Here is a 17,939-nt window from a genome sequence, read left to right as displayed (position 1 = left end):
GAACCTCAGTCTAGATTTCAATGAAACACAAATCTATTTAAAAATTTTGGTCTTATCAAGTAGAGGTTAAATTGTACTATAATAACATTCTGTGTTTTCTATCATGAATTTGAAAACTAAGTGCTTGATGAGTATTTTTTCAACCAGTTATTAGCCTGTGGAAATCTGAGGTACCCAGATGTATTCCAGCAAAATCAAGAAAAGATTTCAAGTGTCTCCTTTGTTTGAGAGTGCCCATTGCTTAGAAACTCATTAGATACTCATTAGATATTTTTTTACGGAAGTCACAATGGAATTTTCTTGAAATTACTTATCGTAATGTTTTGTAGAGACCTGTTGTGCCCTGTTGTGAAGACCTACAACAATGGCCTTTATCCATCCAGTTATAAAATCGAGTTACTGAATAGTTAAGCTTACCTATAAGTAAGCAGTATTCAGTCTTGTCTGAATTAAGCTGTCTTTCTGAAAGGGATGGATGAGGTCATCAGGTAGAAGAAAATTACAGCGTAGTTCACAGTGAGAATCTATTTGGAGTTTAACAATTGGTGTCTCCTTGCACAGCAACCTTATTACATGCTGGCATTTTCAACTTACATGGTTTAAGCACTGAAAATCATAGATTTCCCTTCCATGGAAAGACATTTGAGTATATTAAGTATTTGAAAAGACATACCTGGGGGTATATTGTCTGAGCCTCAGCGCGCCTTGCTCCCAGTCTTCAGAGAAGCGTGAGCTGTTTGGCTAGCTACAGCAGTAGCAGCCTCATTGCAGGACTGCCGGCTGCACTAAAAATTTCCTTTCCTTTTTATGTGGTTTTAAAATGCTGCATATTGACGTAGATGAAACTGTGGTTTGCACATAGCTTAACTGTATGAAAGCCTCTTCAGGTCCTTTTCAATATTGTGTAAGCTTTCTTAAACAATCCAGATTCGTCTCTTCTTTTAGAGGGAAGATTTTTATTCATCTGTTGTAATACCTAGGTGTGTTTTTTTGTTTGTTTGTTTGTTTTGAAAACACCCAAGATGTGTATTTTGTCATAATGATTTTAAAGAATGTCAATTTTTTGTGCCTTGAATGGTGTTATGAGTTAAAGATATTAGGTGTTTAAGCAGAATTTCTTTAGTCTACATGCTGATACTCATCAGTCTTTCAAAGTTATAATTTAAAAACTTGTTGCAGTTTGGATCCTGCTGAGACATCTATTAACAAACAAAAAAAATGTGGTCAAGTGTATGTTGTTAAATCTGGAAAGAGAAGAGGAAAATCATTATGTAGAGAGATAATCACTGTTAACGTTTTTGGTACATACGTTTTAAAATTTTCCTATGTGTATACCCACTTAAAAATGTTATTATGTTGTGCATGCTGTTTTATAGTTTGTAATCTTTTTATTCAAAATGATACTGGATCTGTTTTTCTCAGTTATGTGAGTAAACCTGGGGTGCGCATTTGTCAATTTGGCCCCAATGGCATAATGAATTGAGACAGGTATTTAGTAATTAATAGATTGTATGAAAAGGGACGCTCCAGTGTACATTTAAATTGTTTGGGTAAATGTTCATTCTTCCTGTGGGGGAGTGAGTGTGCCGGTCCAAAGGCGATTTGTAAGTGCAAAGCCATTGCCTGGTCACTTAGGGTCTGGGTTTTTCTATTGCTTCATTGTCTTGGAGGGTACTTTGGTTTCATCTCTTTTTCTCTTAATAATTCTTAGTTTTCCAAATAATAAAGAAAAAAGTCAGAAGAAACCTCTCTAGAGTCTAAAATGCCTCCCTTTTGGTATTCACTTTGCTAAGGAAAAATCTCTCAAAAGACTAAATGAGGACTGTCAAGCCGGTGGGAATTTAAGGAGGATCTAGGGAACTTTTGAAAACAATAATGTGTCAAGATGCTTTTGATGACAGTGTCCATTTGTTTCTGATACTCCGGTGTTCTTTCGAATTCAGGTAGTTATTGCTATTACTGTATTTTGCAAAAGAATAACTTTACATATATTCACTCAAAAATTGGAGGAAAAAACCCAAATCTTTCTCAAACTTTGTATTTGATTTTGGTTAGGAACCAGTGTTAACTTTCATCGTAACAGTGCTAGGAAATGCTCTGTCTTTTAAGATTTGTGTGCATCATTATTGGATAGAACTCACTTCTATCCACTTCAGAAAAGACATGCTTGCAGACAGTCAAGTTAAGTGAGCAGTTATGACCAGAGTTTACACTCACTGGGGGATGGAGAGGGTGAGATGGGAAGAATTTGGTGAGATGCAGTTGGCTGCCAGCTGAGTGGTGACTGGTTTTAAAATGATACGAAGGAACACCGGAATCAAAGGTTTTTCGTAAAGTTTCTTTTTTCTTTTTTAGATAGGCATATTTATATGTGTACTTCCCCCTTCACTTTGGGGTATAGATAGAATTAAGAAATACATTCAGCTGTTCTTAAACATCTACTATAGACACAGTTTTTTTGTGTCTGGATTGCCAGATATAAAAGAGCTAAAGTCTCCTAGCTCTTGATGTTCCATTTCCTTTTTGGAATAGTGAGAAACCAATCTTTTAATAGTGAAACTGAACCATGTTCCTCCTTTTGAGAATGAGCTTGAGGCACCTTGGCATTTTGTGGAAGTTTATTCACAGTGGAAACATGCTTTTCTTGGCTACCATCCCTGTTGTTGTTTTTGTCTTTAACAGGAGTTCCATTTAAATTTCCATAGGTCACTTCTTTCTGTTTCGTTAAGGACAGATGTTTTTCAGTGGGTATTTCCTTAGCGTTCTAGGAAATTGCGCATCATCACTAACCCAGTATTTCAGAAACCCAAGTGGGAAGAAGTGAGGGGAAGTTGTGTTTCCCTTACCTTGGTCCTGGCAATACTTATTTAAGAAGTGACATACTGTTTACTTTAATGGATATTTTGTATATTTAAAAATTGAAGCTAAATTGCCCCATGAATTGAGAAAGAGAATCTTTTTGTAGTCAGTCCCTTATCCACACAAATCATGCTTTTGATCTTATTGAACACAAATACCGAACAACGGTATTTCAATAGAAGTATCTTTTTTTTTTTTAATTATTTATTTATTTATTTATTATTTATTTTTGGCTGTGTAGGGTCTTCGTTTCTGTGCGAGGGTTTTCTCTAGTTGCAGTGAGCGGGGGCCACTCTTCATCGCGGTGCACGGGCCTCTCACTGTTGCGGCCTCTCTTGTTGCGGAGCACAGGCTCCAGACGCGCAGGCTCAGTAGTTGTGGCTCACGGGCCTAGTCGCTCCGCGGCATGTGGGATCTTCCCAGACCAGGGCTCGAACCCGTGTCCCCTGCATTGGCAGGCAGATTCCTAACCACTGCGCCACCAGGTAAGCCCAGAAGTAGCATCTTTAATGTGTAACATTCTTTTTTTTTTTTTTGGCTGAGCCTAGCGGCCCGCGGGATCTTAATTCCCTGACCAGGGATCGAACCCATGCCGCCTGCAAGGAAGTGTGGAGTCTTAACCACTGGACCGCCAGGGAAGTCCCAAATTTGTAACATTCCTAAAATTTGCTTTTAAAACGTACCATGGTAGCCTTCGGAACTAATGAGGAAGGAGAAAATGAATGTTGCGGTAGGTAGCCACTGCCACAGCCAGGAACACAGGTCTGAGAATTTATTTTCTTTAAAGAAATCCATGAAATGGAGGTGATTCCTCTCTTTACAGATGGGGAAGCTAAGGCCTGGGGGAAATTGAGGCCTTGCCCAAAGCTGCACTGTTAGACCCCAGTGTCCCAGCACTTAATTATGCTTCTTCAAACGAAAGTGTTGGTTGGAAACTGTGGTTATAAAGGAGGCCACCAGGTCAGTTCATCACCAACCCCCCCCCCCTCCCCGCCACGCACATATATTTAGTGTTTACAGCTGTTTGAACTTGAACTTGAGTGCCACTGGGCAGTGGAACAGTCACCACTGTGCCCACTTTTCTTATGGAGTTTGCAACTTGGGATGTTCACAGCTCAAAATAGTTTGCATCCTGAAGTGTTTTTTTTATGATCTTTGGACAGGGGGCTGTTCTTTGGTTAATGAATGCTGATCAGAACATTTCTCCAGCAGCTTCTGTGGCTCCGAGTCAGCCTTCTCTCTGGAGCCATTGTGCTTTAGGTTCATGTTTTGAAAGTTTTTCAAGGCACATAATCCCCTTTCCCACCTGAGTTAGTCCAAAGACATTCTTTCCTGACTCTGAGATTGGTAGCTTCAAATCTGACAGTGATGGACATGATTAGACAAGAGTAGTTTTAAAGTGAGTTGTAGATGCAGAGCTTCCAAGAGGTTGAGGTTTCTGCATTATTTGAATTCTGCTTCAGTTTTCCCTTTTTAATGAAATATCGTGTAAAAATTTGGAAATATGTTGAAGGCGGATGTGTTTTGTACATTCTCGGAATGTGAACTCGGTTGTAGGGCTGGCTGAGTCTATCCTGTCATTCCGTTGGCCGGTCCTTTTGGTTTTCCGCCTTTTTATTGACTGTACAGTGTTATCAGGTCAACATACAATCCATCTCACCTTTCAGTTGTGAGGTGTGACTGTGCTATTTGATCCATGGTTATAAAATAATTAACAGTGGGGAAGTCCCTTAAAAATAACTCTTAAAGGATATCTTGTTTCTTTTTAGTCACTGAAGTTCATTTTTTTTTTTTTTTCCCCCACTTGAGTGCTATGGTCTTATGAAATTTGAGTAACATGTTTTCAAAGTGCAGGACACATTTTATGAACTCTGTTGTTACTTTCCAGGAGAAGGCTTTTGGAGCAATTCTCCCTTGCCCTTGCCATGTGAGTCTTTGTTTTTTGATCAAGTGGTTAAGAAAAATTCTAACAATAATTATTTCTTGACTGCAGGCTGTCTCCTTAACTCCCATCCTAGAGAAGGTGTTTGTTGCTTTTAGAAGGTCACAGCATAGAAAGGGTGATAAGGAGGACGCAGGACCTGCGATGATGCAGATAGACTCTGGGCTGTTAGAGCCTGTGGGGATCCAGGAAGTGCAGTCCTCTGACCGAGGTGGGCTAAGAGCTGCTTCTGAGAAGTGAGGAAGTGGCGGCAGGTTTGGGGGAAGATGCACATGGTTGGGCTGCGGGGAGGGTGTTTGGGGACCCTCACTCAATCTGGGTGCGTGGAGTATGTGTGCAGGACCTGTGTGAGGAAGAGGCTGAGACTAAATCTTGGTGCCATCTGGTCCATCTTGGATGCTTTCGTTAGTATGCGGTGGAGAGCTCAGGAAGGTTATATGAAGAGAGGAGTGGTCAGTTCAGGTACCAGGTGAATCTGCGGGCTTCGGGGTGTGTTGGGTTGGGGGAGGAAGCGGAAGACAAGAAGTCAGTTTGGAGATGCTCGCAGTCTTTTTAGGTGAGAGGCAAGGAGGATCTGAAATTGGCCGGGAAGAGATGGGCAGTTGGGAACGACGGCAGAGGTGAAATCGCTGAGGAATCGGGCTGGCAGGGAGCAGACTGTGGTCTCAGTCCTGGGAAGGGCAGTCTGAGGAGAGGAATCTGGTTTGGCAGGCAGAAAGGCAAGTTTGGTTTATTAGCGTAGTGTGTTTTTAGTGCTGCCTCATTATTTGGTATAGCATAGATTGCTTTTTATTTTATCCCTTTCCATTTTGCTACCACAAAAGGAGAGCTGACAGCTTCCTTTTATGAGTTAAAACTAACACCATGGAAGGTGGCTGGAGAAATAGTACAAACCCAGCCCTGGATACATCAGCTGCAGCCCTGCATCAGTCATTTAACGGAAGCCATACCCACAACTTTGGACATTCAGGTCTATTAGCCAATAAATCTCTTTTATTGTACAAGCCCAATTTTAGGTTTCTTTTCTTTTTTTTTTTTCTTTTGTCACTTACAAATGAGAAAATCTTGATACATTGGCATCACCTAAACAATTAATCTAGAGACTCTACAAAGCACCCTTAAACTAAGCTTTGTTTCTATTTGATGATGTTAGTAAAGTATGTGCTATTATTTCTCTATTCTGTCCTTAACCCTATTGCTACTACCTATGTGCTTTGACGATGGAGAAAAAGGAAAAAAAAAAAAAAGACTTTATTAGTACAGAACGTGACATCAAAAGATAATATCATACAAATTATAAACATAACAGGTCATCTGCCCAAAATGACACAGGATTTCCTTTTGGGTAAACAGCGCTGTGAGGGTTTGTGTGTTGGGGTAGGAGAGACCTGATACTGTGTGGTCTTCAACAGTAGAAGCTGCTACTTCCTTTTGGTCACCTATTCTCTGCAAGATTCCAGTGGCGTGTGGATTACCACTTTATGACAGGACATCCCCCCAAACGAACCACTTTAACAAAATGTAGCTTTACTTTCCCATATGCCACTTTTCAGAATGTTTAATTATTTTATAGCACTGCTTGTATGAAGTGATTAAATGTTGTATTACTTTAGCTGTAGCAAATATATATTACAAACCTTATTTATAAACTAGCTACAGAAAAGAACTCATTATTACACAAAATAATAATAAAAAAATAGTACTGATGATCTCAGAGATGTTTCTGGATTAATCCACTCTCGCAATTGCCCTACTATTTTATTTTTTGTTGTAGCCCTGGACCTTAAAGTTCCTTTTTTTAAAATTTACCTAACTTTTCAATATTTGAATAAACTCCTTATGATCTGACTTCTAACTCTAATACCTTACAGACATTCCTCTCACTAAAGTCTTAAGTGATTTTCAAAAAGTTAAATCCAAAGATTTGTTTGTATTGATCTGACTTTTTTCTTCTTTTTTTTTAATTGAATGGTAATTGACTTACAATATTATTAGTTTCAGGTGTATAACATAGTGATCCAATACTTTTATACAGTACAAGATGATCTCTTGATAAGTCTGGTTAGCGTCTGTCACTGTACCAAGTTATTGCCATATTATTGATTATATTCTCTATGTTGTACATCACATCCCCACGATTTATTTACTTTATGAAAGGAAGTTTTACCTCTTACTTTCCCTCACCTGTTTCACTGATCCCCCTGTCTTCCTCCCCTCTGGCAACCACCAGTTTGTTCTCGGCATATATGTCTGTCTGTCTGTCTGTGTATATGTATATATGTATGTATGTGTATATGTGTGTGTGTGTGTGTGTGTGTGTGTGTGTGTGTGTGTGTGTGTGTATATCTCTCACATCTTCCTTATCCATTCATCTACTGATGGACACTTAGGTTGCTTCCATGTCGTGACTATTGTAAATAATGCTACAATAAACATAGGGATGCATATATCTTTTCGAATAAGTGTTTTTTTGTTTGTTTTTGTTTTTGTTTTTTTTAGGGAAAAATTCCCTCAGGTAGAATTGCTGATAGTTCTATTTTTAATTTTTTAAGGAACCTCCATACTGTTTTCCATAGTGGCCTTACCAATTTACATCACCACCGATAGTGCATAAAGGTTCTCTTTTCTCCACATCCTCTCTAGCCCTTTTATTTCTTTTCTTTTTGGTGATAACTGTTCTGACCAGTGTGAGGTGGTATCTTATTATGGTTTTGATTTGCATTTTCCTGATGATTAGTGATATTGGGCATCTATTCATGTGCCTGTTGGCCATCTATATGTCTTTGGAAAAATGTCTGTTCAGGTCTTCTACCCATTTTTCAGTAGGGTTGTTTGCTTTTTTGATGTTGAGTTCTGTGAGTTCTTTGTACATTTTGGATATAAACACCTTATCAGATGTATCATTTGCAAATCTCTTCTCCCATTCAGTAGGTGGCCTTTTTGCTTTGTTTTTGGTTTCCTTTGCTCTACAAAAGCTGTTTAGTTTGCTGTAGTTCCATTTGTTTATTTTTGCTTTTGCTTCCCTTGCCTAAGGAGACACATCTAAAAAAATATTGCTACAACCAGTGTCAAAGACTGTACTGCCTGTGTTTTCTTCTAGGAGTTTTATGCTTTCTGGTCTTACATTTAAGCATTTTATCCATTTGAGTTTATTTTTATATATGGTGTGAGAAAGTAGTCCAGTTTCATTCTTTTGCATATAGCTGCCCAGTTTTCTCAACACCATTGATTAAAGAGGCTGTCTTTTCTCCATTGTATATTCTTACCTCCTTTGGTAGATTAGTTGATTGTGTAAGCATGGATTCATTTATGGACACTCTATTCTATTGCACTGATCTATGTGTCTGTTTTTGTGCCAGTACCATCCTGTTTTGATTACTGTAGTAATCAAATTACTGTACTTTGCAGTATAGTTTGAAATCAGGGAGTGTGATACCTCCAGCTTTGCTCTTCTTTCTCAAGATTATTTTGGCTTTTTGGAGTCTTTTGTGTTTTCATACAAACTTTAGAATTATTTGTTCTAGTTCTGTGAAAAATTCCATTGGTATTTTGATAGGGATTGCATTGAACCCTTGGTAGATTACCTTGGGTAGTATGGTCATTTTAACAATATTAATTCTTCCAATTTGTGAGCAGCATACATCTTTCCATTTGTGTGTGTTGTCTTCAGTGTCTTACAGTTTTCCAAGTACAAGTCTTTTACCTTAAAAGTTCTGATATGCAGTAGCTGTTATTCAACTCTTGCTTCACGATATCCTTATTTGCATTGCATATTGTTTCCTGAAAAATATTGCCTTTCATATTTCTGATTTGCTTTGGCACAGTGGTTACAAAGGCAAAACTTGGTGCTTCTCATCTTCTTTTATAATTTCAATTTCTCCTGTGGCCCAGTAGGGGACATATAAAACACCAGTATTTACTAATTTGTCCTGACCAATGGAAACTGTGAATCAACACAGCCACTTTCTTTTGCAAATATATTTAGCCAAACAAATTCTATAGCAAGCTTAGTTTTGCCAGGCACGTTTATCATAGATTTGTGATTTTGTTCTTTTTGGGAGAGGATATTTGACCCAGAGTTGGGAGCAGAGAGCTTTCATGAGGGTGGAAGGTAGATACAGAGTGCGAAATTCTTCTCAGCTCTTCCTCAGTTTAAAATGTGTTTTCTCAGTTTTGCCTAAAATCTGATGAGGTCCTAAGAACATATGAAATACTTATTTTGAAATGTCAGTGGCAAATAGAATTTCAAAAATACTCTATGCCACTCCTTCCTGGGTATTCCCATGCCTTCTTTCTTTGTATTCTATTAGCATTTGTAATTGAGTGTACTAAAGAAACCACCCATGTCTTGACTATGAGTAAATCTGGTAGTGTTTTTTGGTATCTTGACTTAAGAAAAAACTTGACACTATTAAAAATATTTTTTATTAGCACATATATGGTAAGGCTTGAAATACATACATACATATATATATATATATATGAAAACATGACTTACAAAAATGTTTGACAAGAGTATTTGAAAGATGGGCTAAATGTCTTCCAGCCAGTTAATAGCAGAGAAAGAACTGAGCTTTGATAACTCACAAGCCAGCAACCATATCCCGTATCTGCACATATGAAATTTGTTTTTCAGAAAATATGATGTGTAAATTTCATTTTATGTGTAATTTCTCACTCATTATTGTAAATTTTAGATTTTCTTTTTATCAAGTCCAGTTGCTTTCTAAGAAAACTGCTTTTCTCTGCTCCTAGGGAATAAAGTGTGTTGCCAGCTGGGGGTATTTGTGTGCATATGTCTTTTCCCAGACATCCTAGATTTTTTTCCCATACCATTGAACAGGGGAAGTTTCTGGCAACTTATGCCACTATCTAGATTCCCTCTGTAGAGTTTACTTAAACATATTCTAACACCAGAACACTAGGCTCATTAAGTGGCTTAGCTAATCTTCATATAAAACATATTTAAGATGTATCTTATATCATCCTCAAAATGCTATCAGAGAAAAATTACATTTTTTGCTGCGATGTACAGAGTTTATATCTGCTTTCCTTTGAAATGCCATGAAATAAATCAGTGGGGGATTTCTTAAGTAATTTTTTGGGTGTCTGCTTATCCTGCTTCTTCAAATCAGAGAAGACTTGACTTTTTCACTACAAACAGGCCTCTAATCCTTTATCAGACTGTGCCTGCTTTTAAGTTGGTCTTTAATGACCCTGTTAAAAAAAATTGCATAATATGCCAACTTAATTCTTGTGTTTAGAAGAAGGAAGAGCCCCCTGTGAATTGTCTTGATTGCTTCCTGTTTTCCTTATTGCTATTTAAAGTGCTATATTAACTGACCAGACTATTGATTATAAATTTAAACCTTCTATTTTGATGGGATAAGATTAAATAATGTATTATTTTTTCTTTGATGGTACAAAAACAAGCATGGAAACTTACATTTTAGTTTTATTATTGTACTAAATTGAATAGTAATGCCTAGAGATGATACTTATCATCGTGGACATGCTTCTTATTCATTTTTCTTTATTATGTAATTGAAGATTACAATATGCATGCACAGACTTTATTTAAAAGGAGGTGGGAATTCACAAAGTATCTGTGCTTTCTTGTGTTACATTTCCCCTTTTGGTTTTGGAAGTTTCTGAGTCATGCTGAGCTCTTAATGGGATATGCAATTTCTTACATAAGATTTCCCTAAATGGCTGGCATAGAAAGAAATAAATAATGGGGTCCAGGCATACGTTTACAGCTGACAATAGCAGAGAGAATTCTTTCACGTGGAACAGGATTTCTTTTGACTGGCAGCTGTAATGGGTTTCTGTTTGGCTCCGCGTGTAGGGGATTCTGGCAACGTGGTAAGGTACAAAACAGACAAAAAACACGAACATGATGCTGAATATATTGCGGCTAGATTTCCTCTTGACCGAGATGGAATTCTTTCTGGACTTAAGGTGGGACTTAAAGATTTTCCTCGTGATAGCAGTGTAGAAAATGACTAAGGAAAGAAACACAATCCAGAAGATGGCTACAAAGATGTAGTTGGAGGCTTTGTGCCACTTGAGGCCCAGTTCATTCTTAAGGTCCATGCATTTAATGCGTGTGGCCTTCCTGACGCTCCGGTTGGTCAGGATCATGTTGGGAATGGCAAGCAGCAGCATGAGGCTCCACACCAGCACCGACAGGACTTTGCTGTAGTTCACGGACTGGATGAACGAAGTCAAAAGAGGCTTCACGATTTTATAATATCTGTCAAAGCCGATGAGCCCGAAGAACACGATGCTGACATACATGTTGACATAGAAGAGCACGGCCGAGACCCTGCACACAAACACATTCAGCTGCCAGGGGCCAAGGCCCGAGTCTCCCAGGATCTTGAAAGGAAAAGTCAGGCTCATCAGGAAGTCACTGACGACAATGTTTTTGAGATAGACGATGAAACTCTTGGAGCTGGGCACGTAGAAGAATATCCACCCGGACACGCCGTTGAGCAGGATCCCGGCCACGAAGACCACAGAGTACAGCACGGGGATGATTTGCTGGATTATGAGGGTGTTCCGGGGGCAGGACCCCTCTGCAGGTGGGGCAGTGGTGGCATTCATCGTTTGGTAACTTCTGAAGGCGAGACCTGGAAGATGATGTGAAATAGTCACTCGAAGGGCAGTCACGACCTTCGAGTCATTTGTCGAGAAATAAATAAAGGAAAGGGCAAGAACTTGCCATGCCCAGCAAGTTCTTGAAACTAAGTTTTTGCTGTATATTCCTTAGGTACCTGTCTCTTCCTCCCTTTCACCTTCCCTTCCTTCCTTTTGAAAAGGGAAGAATGGAGTAGACAGATGACAAGAAAGAAAATTTAGAGAAGCAGGACAGTCTGAGAACTGAGGTAATCATGGAGACCAGCATTTCCCTAAAATGATAAAGGTTCCTGTACAACTTTAAAGTTCCAGGAATACTCATTTAAATATAGTCTCAAAGGTAATAAAGCTATAAAAACAGAGAATCTGTTTCATTTTATTCACAACTCTTTAACATATTAGGTTTAAGAGCTATTGACACAGACCCTACTTTTTAGAAAGCCTACCCTATGTATATTTTAGACATAGGACTATGTCTTACAAGCATACATGTCCAACTATAACTGGTATTTTTGGTATAGGGTTATGGGTACCTTTCAAAATTGAGATATTCTGTGTTTTTTTTTCACATTTAAAAACTGATTTGCATTATTTTTGTAAATTAGAAAACAAACAAAAATGATAGAAAGACGTTAAACATTCTGAGAAATGCTCCCCAAAGTACATTCTAGATCTGTACTGTCCAAATGGTAGCCACTAGCCATATGTGGCTGTAGAGGTCTTGAACTTGGGGCCAGTCCAGATTGAGATGTGATGGAAAATGCACAATGAATTTTGCAGACTTAGTACGCAGAAAATAATGTAAAATATCTCAATATTTTTAATATTGATTATATGTTGAAATATTTTAGGAATATCCCATTAAATAAAATATATTATTAATCTTAATTTCACTTAATTTTACTTTTTTTAAGAATATGGCTACTGGAAAATTTTAAATTGCATATGTGGCTTGCATCATATTTTTATTGGACGACACTGTCCTAGGTATTACCCAGAACCTTCTTTTGTTAGAGAATCCTGTATAGTCTTCACTGATGTTGGACATAATGATTTATGGCACAAGGAAGATTAGAACTCTTTTGAAAGATTATTTGATACATCTAAGAAAATGTCTACTGCCCATCTTATCTGTAATGTCAACATCCTGCTTAACCCTTCATCGGTTGGTCCTTGCCCTCAGGATAAAGTCCTAACTCTTTAACCCTGAGCTACCAGAAGTCCCATCTTGGTCTGATCCCTACTAATTCTACCTCCAGTGATGAGTTCCTGCTGTTCTGAACCCTTCTTCCTCATGGGTTCCGTGATTTCTCTCACCTTGGACCTTTGCACAAACTTTCATTTGTGTGGAAGACTCTTTCGCTACCTTCTTGGTTGGCTAACTTCTCTTCATCCTTGAGGCCTCAGCTTGGATGCCACTTTCTTTAGGAAACTTTGCCCTCCCAAGCCTTGGTTGGGGTGGATTGGGTGTGAGGTCCCTTGTATGTGTGCTCATAGTTCTGTGCCTTTCTTCTGTCATAGCACTTGTCTCTCTAGCTGTTTGTTTTTTGTTTCCTCTACTACTGTAAGCTCCTTCAGAGGAGAGAGACCATGTCATTTTTTTTTTTACCATTGTATTCCTAGCATTACATTTAGGACATTAGATATTTAAAATATTTGTGAAATAATGAATATGCAATCTGGGAATATAAGACATGAGTCCCTGCTCTTAAGAAATTTACATCTAGTCAGGGATCATGGGAAAGAAAGATTGTGGAGAACAGTGGGTTCCTTGAGGACAGAGAATGTATCTTGTTCATCTTTGTATTTCTGTTGCCAAGCGTGGTGCTTTATACACAGTGAGTGAAGGGCTGTGTCAGTAAAATTAAGGAAGTGTGAGAAAGTAGAATTTGGAAATGTGGAATATGAAATTCAGTCACATTGCAAATTAAAAAAAAAATCACACATGCAAACTTTATGTGCTGCTTCCCCCCAAAGAATATGTTGCTTCTGTGTACTCTTCCTGCAAGCATATGGCAAAACTAGTTACATTTCTAGCAATTGATTTTGCCTGTCCTTGGACTTCTTTGAAAGGAAATCTAATCCCCTGCCCACTTGACTCTGATCATAATGGGTTTGTTTGTAGGTCCTCTGTGGCCTGTTTCATATTTTAGATGGTAAGTGAAGGGGCCATGTTTTCTATTTTTAACTGTCCACTGTGGCAAAGAATCTGTGTTTAGTAAATAATTGGTCTTGTCCCCTGATAGTAAGGTGCAGCTTAGTCTAAGAGCCAGTCTCACAGAGCTCAAGAGAATGCTCCCAGGGGTCCCGGTGCTGGGGACTCAGCCCCTCAGTCAGTGCGGTGCGGGGATCATGATATGTATTCAGTAATTGTTGGATTCACTGGAGTTTAAAATATAAAATTTTTTAAAAAGCAGATGTTAGTACATTTTAAAGTAGAGAGAAATATTAGCTATATAATATACAACTAAATACTGAAATAGTGAAGAATTTCCAGAAATGATTTAATGAGTACCAAATTTCTCTCTTTATAGAAAAATTATAGAAGCCACTGTATATAGTAATAGTGAACAATTTCCCAGAAGTGATTTAGTGAGAGCCACCATTTCTTTCCTTTCCTTCTAGAAATCTGTATAAAGACATTTTCTCAGAATCTCATGACTTTTGTCCTTTTGCACTGCAATATGTCTGAATGTAGCCTGATGCCATGGGTCCACAACTATGCTCTCTGGTTCCTCAGAGTGTCAAGAATCTGAGCATATATGCTTTGCCATGCACCTCATGCCTCCTCCCTTCCTCACTTTGAGGTTGATGGAAGGGGCTAGCTGACCCAGGTAAACTTCTAGAGCCAGAGTGCCTTCTGAAATGAAATGAGTACTCAAGCCTTGCTTGGGTCTTTCCCTCCAAACGTCTTCTTGCTATTTTGGGCTGTTTTTAAGCAATGGCAGATCAGAGTCTCTGTTTGAGACGTGTTGACTGGGGGAAGAAGCAGGGCATCACTGCTGCTTGTGCTGCTGTCTGGATGGATACAGCAGAGGCCAATTAAAGGGGCATTCTACGTAGGTAACGAGCTAATGGTAAATCCGAGACAATTTTAGTGGTAATGTTCACGGTCTTAAGTCTGTTTTTCTTGAGCAGTAGTGTTGATGGCAGGGCACTGTGACCTCCAGGTACATAATTTATCGTATTTGGTCCTGGTGTCTCAAAGTGTGGCAGCCTTTTCTACAGTGATGGATCAAGAGATGTGTGGAAAAGGGGCTATCTTAAGGTATCTGCAGCAAGTGAGGCCAGTTATATATCGAGACTAAAAGGCAGGAATACACGTTAGATGAAAAATAGGACAAGCTGATAACAGAGACATGTATCGCTTTGACCTTGTCACACCTGTCCAGTCTCCTCTCCTTGTCTTTAGTATAGAGGTGATTTAATATCCCGATAGATACCTACTAAAACTGCAAATCAGTTCACAGATGGAGGAAATAGTAACATACGGATGCTGATTTTATACGGTAACATAAAAATAAATAAGAACCAAATAAATCAGAAAGAAAGAATGTCTTGATGTGGCCCAGCAACCCTCCATTCCCTGCCCCAGGCTCTCAGCTGATTTACTATTTCTAAGCAGCTTGTCCCAGCCCATCAAAGACAAGAGACAGGCAAAGGGGGAGAAAGAAAGAGGAAAAGCACCTCTGGATGATGATCAACCGAAATAAGGGACATTCTGTGGAGCCAGTTTGTGGAAGTGTAGCCAGCCCTGCCCATGGAAGTTACTTCTGAGATTACCTCTGAATTTCTATAGTGAAAGTGGTCATTATGTTAACCTTGAGGCTTCGGGGAACATAAGCACAGCTCCCTGAATTCTTGAGACTTCATTTAAGAAGGATTTCAAGATAAACCATAATGGGTGAAAAAAAAAAAAAAATATATATATATATATACACACACATACACACACACACACACACACACATAAAAGAAGAATGTGTGTGTGTATATATATACAGCTGAATCACTTTGCAGTATAGCAGTAATTAACACAACATTGTAAATCAGCTATACTTCAATTAGAAAAAAATATTATAAAGCTTCAGCTTCTCTTAGGTGGAAGTCTTCCTTGTTCCACAAATCCAGGTAAAGGAGAATGAAATGACTTGAAACATTTTAGTCTATATAAACCATCACTTTGGATCTTTGGTCACATAATGGTGGAATGGATCTATGAGACCAAAAGACAGCCGTTAATGTGTAATAGGAGCCTATGAATTGCTTTCTCTCATCTTTTTTTTGCACAGCTAGAATATCAATGGCAAAGTTTCATTTTAATCCAGGTAATGAGTGCTGTTTGTTCCTAGTGAAATGTTAAGTCTCAGGATTGGGCTGCATTAGTATTTTTAGGTTGTAGAGTACTGCATATAACCTCAGGGCTCTCTCTTTGGGCAGAACTTAGTTGATACAGGGCCAGACAAGGCGATGCTCACTCCAGAAATACATTCATCTTAATAAAAACATGCTGAGTTCATTACTCATCCTCTGTGTAATTACACACCGTGACCCATTTTTCTCTTATAATGGACCACCTTCCACTGTTCTGTGTGCTGTAATTCTACTTTCTCTGAAGAAGAGATGTTATTCCTTCATAATATTTTGATGAAATTAACAAAGCTCTTGATAATACTAAAGGATTTGTTCACTTACGTTTTAAAAATTTTGTCTAATATGAGGTTTCCTTTCAATGAAGTAATTTAGCCCAGTGAGTGCTTGTCATCTTGAAGTGGCCAAGGTGCTTCTTCGCTAATGATCCTGTATTGTAGGAGAAAAATGAAGATTTAATTAAGTTAAGTAAACGCCAGAATGTTTTTATTGAAGAAGTATGTGTGGTAGCAGTGCACTTGCTTTTTAAATACAGCTTGTATAATTGTGAAATATTTCAACATGCGCTTTTGTTGTTGCTTTACTGAACTTCGTTTTGGTTGTCACTATTGATGATTACTGATGTGATGTAAACCCTGGTGGGAACCTTATAAACCCTTTACTTGAGAGGATTGCACATGAAGTGTTTTTAGTTATTGGTTTATTTCTTTTTTCGTTTTTCCCCCTTTATGGGTTTGGTTGCTCAAATCAGCTCATTTAAATTACTGAAGTTAACAATTGACCATTTTGCCAGGAAATCATAGGCAGACTTTTTTTGTTTTCTGTCTTTTTTTTTTTTTTTTTTTTTTTAAACCTTTGTACCATTGACATTCTGGGTTAGATAATTATTTGTCGTGAGGACTGTCCTCTGCATTGTAGGATGTTTAGCAGCATTCTTGGCTTCTATCTATTAGGGGCCAATAGTATCATCTCCCTAAGTTGTGAACAAAATGTCCTCTGGGAGGCCCGATTGCCCCTGGTTGATAACCACTGGTCTACTTATGCGTGGACTTTGCCAAGATAACATCTGAAAGCTATATTGTATGATAGGAAGAGGATAGGTTTGGCAGAATGGTGGTTGGATTTGGTTCTGCCTTGGTCTAGGTTGTCACCTTTCTGAATTCTTTAAGGCAACCCTTCTCCGACTTTAACGCGCATACGTATTTCCCAGGGCTCCTGCTAAAATGAAGACTCAAGATTCCATAGGTCTGGAGTTGGGTGTAATGTTGATGCTGCTATCCCAACGAGTACTCCTTGAAGAGCATTTTTTTTTTGTTTTTTTTTTGTTTTTAAAGACTCTGTATATAGGGGACTTTAATAAATATTTGGTGAGGAGGGTAAAAAAAAACCTTATTTTTCTTTGCTGTAGTTGGGACTTGAGGTAGGAAAAAGTTACATTAAAAAGAGCCTGAAATCTAAGACTGTACTTAGAGTTTACTCATTATAAATTTCATCATAATAATCTCATCCTCCTAGTCTGGAAATATAAATAGATATTTTATGGAGAACCAGTGGTAAAAAAAAAACATATTTACCTAGAATAGCCCTAAAAGGTCATGAAGTTCTCTTTCAAAACAAAACAAAGAAATTTAGTTCTCTGTGTTGGAATATTATATTTGATCCAGGTCAGTACTGAGCATGTTCTGGTCAGGAATGATATCGTCTAACTTCAGGACAGTGCTTACTCCCGGTGAAGGAAGGAGGAGAAAGGGATGCCATAGGGTGGTTGGACTTTAGCTGTATTTGTGGTATTTCATCTCTTAAATTCTGAAACAATGATGCCTAAATATTACTGTCAATTAACACTGGGTGATTAGGTGTATTGGTGTTAACCAACATTAGTTTCTGTACTTTTGTGTACTTGAAATAGTTCATAATTAGAAAACAAAAATGTATGTGGAGGGACTTCCCTGGTGGCGCAGTCGTTAAAGAATCCACCTGCCAATGCAGGGGACATGGGTTCGAGCCCTGGTCCGGGAAGATCCCACATGCTGCGGAGCAACTAAGCCCATGTGCCACAACTACTGACCCTGCGCTCTAGAGCCCGCGTGCCATAACTACTGAAGCCCGCGTACCTAGAGCCCAT

General features: G+C 38.5%; 2 protein-coding genes across 2 annotated transcripts in view; one reads left to right on the top strand and one right to left on the bottom strand.

Annotated features, from left to right (window-relative positions):
• Positions 1-17,939, top strand: part of MED12L (mediator complex subunit 12L) — a 315,582-nt gene that overhangs the window by 105,299 nt on the left and 192,344 nt on the right. The gene's annotated exons all lie outside the window — the stretch shown is intronic.
• P2RY14 (purinergic receptor P2Y14) lies at positions 10,316-16,207 on the bottom strand. The gene is made up of 2 exons (XM_061193544.1): positions 16,139-16,207; positions 10,316-11,436 (listed from the first exon to the last, which is right to left on the bottom strand). Exon 2 carries the CDS (start codon positions 11,408-11,410, stop codon positions 10,397-10,399), a length of 1,014 nt encoding a protein of 337 aa, XP_061049527.1. The 5' UTR covers positions 11,411-11,436; positions 16,139-16,207; the 3' UTR covers positions 10,316-10,396.

The sequence above is a fragment of the Eubalaena glacialis genome, chromosome 6 (genome assembly GCF_028564815.1).
Source record: "Eubalaena glacialis isolate mEubGla1 chromosome 6, mEubGla1.1.hap2.+ XY, whole genome shotgun sequence".
Classification (NCBI taxonomy): domain Eukaryota; kingdom Metazoa; phylum Chordata; class Mammalia; order Artiodactyla; family Balaenidae; genus Eubalaena; species Eubalaena glacialis.
Note: the sequence above shows the minus strand (reverse complement) of the source record. Positions and strands in the feature narration are given on the sequence as shown.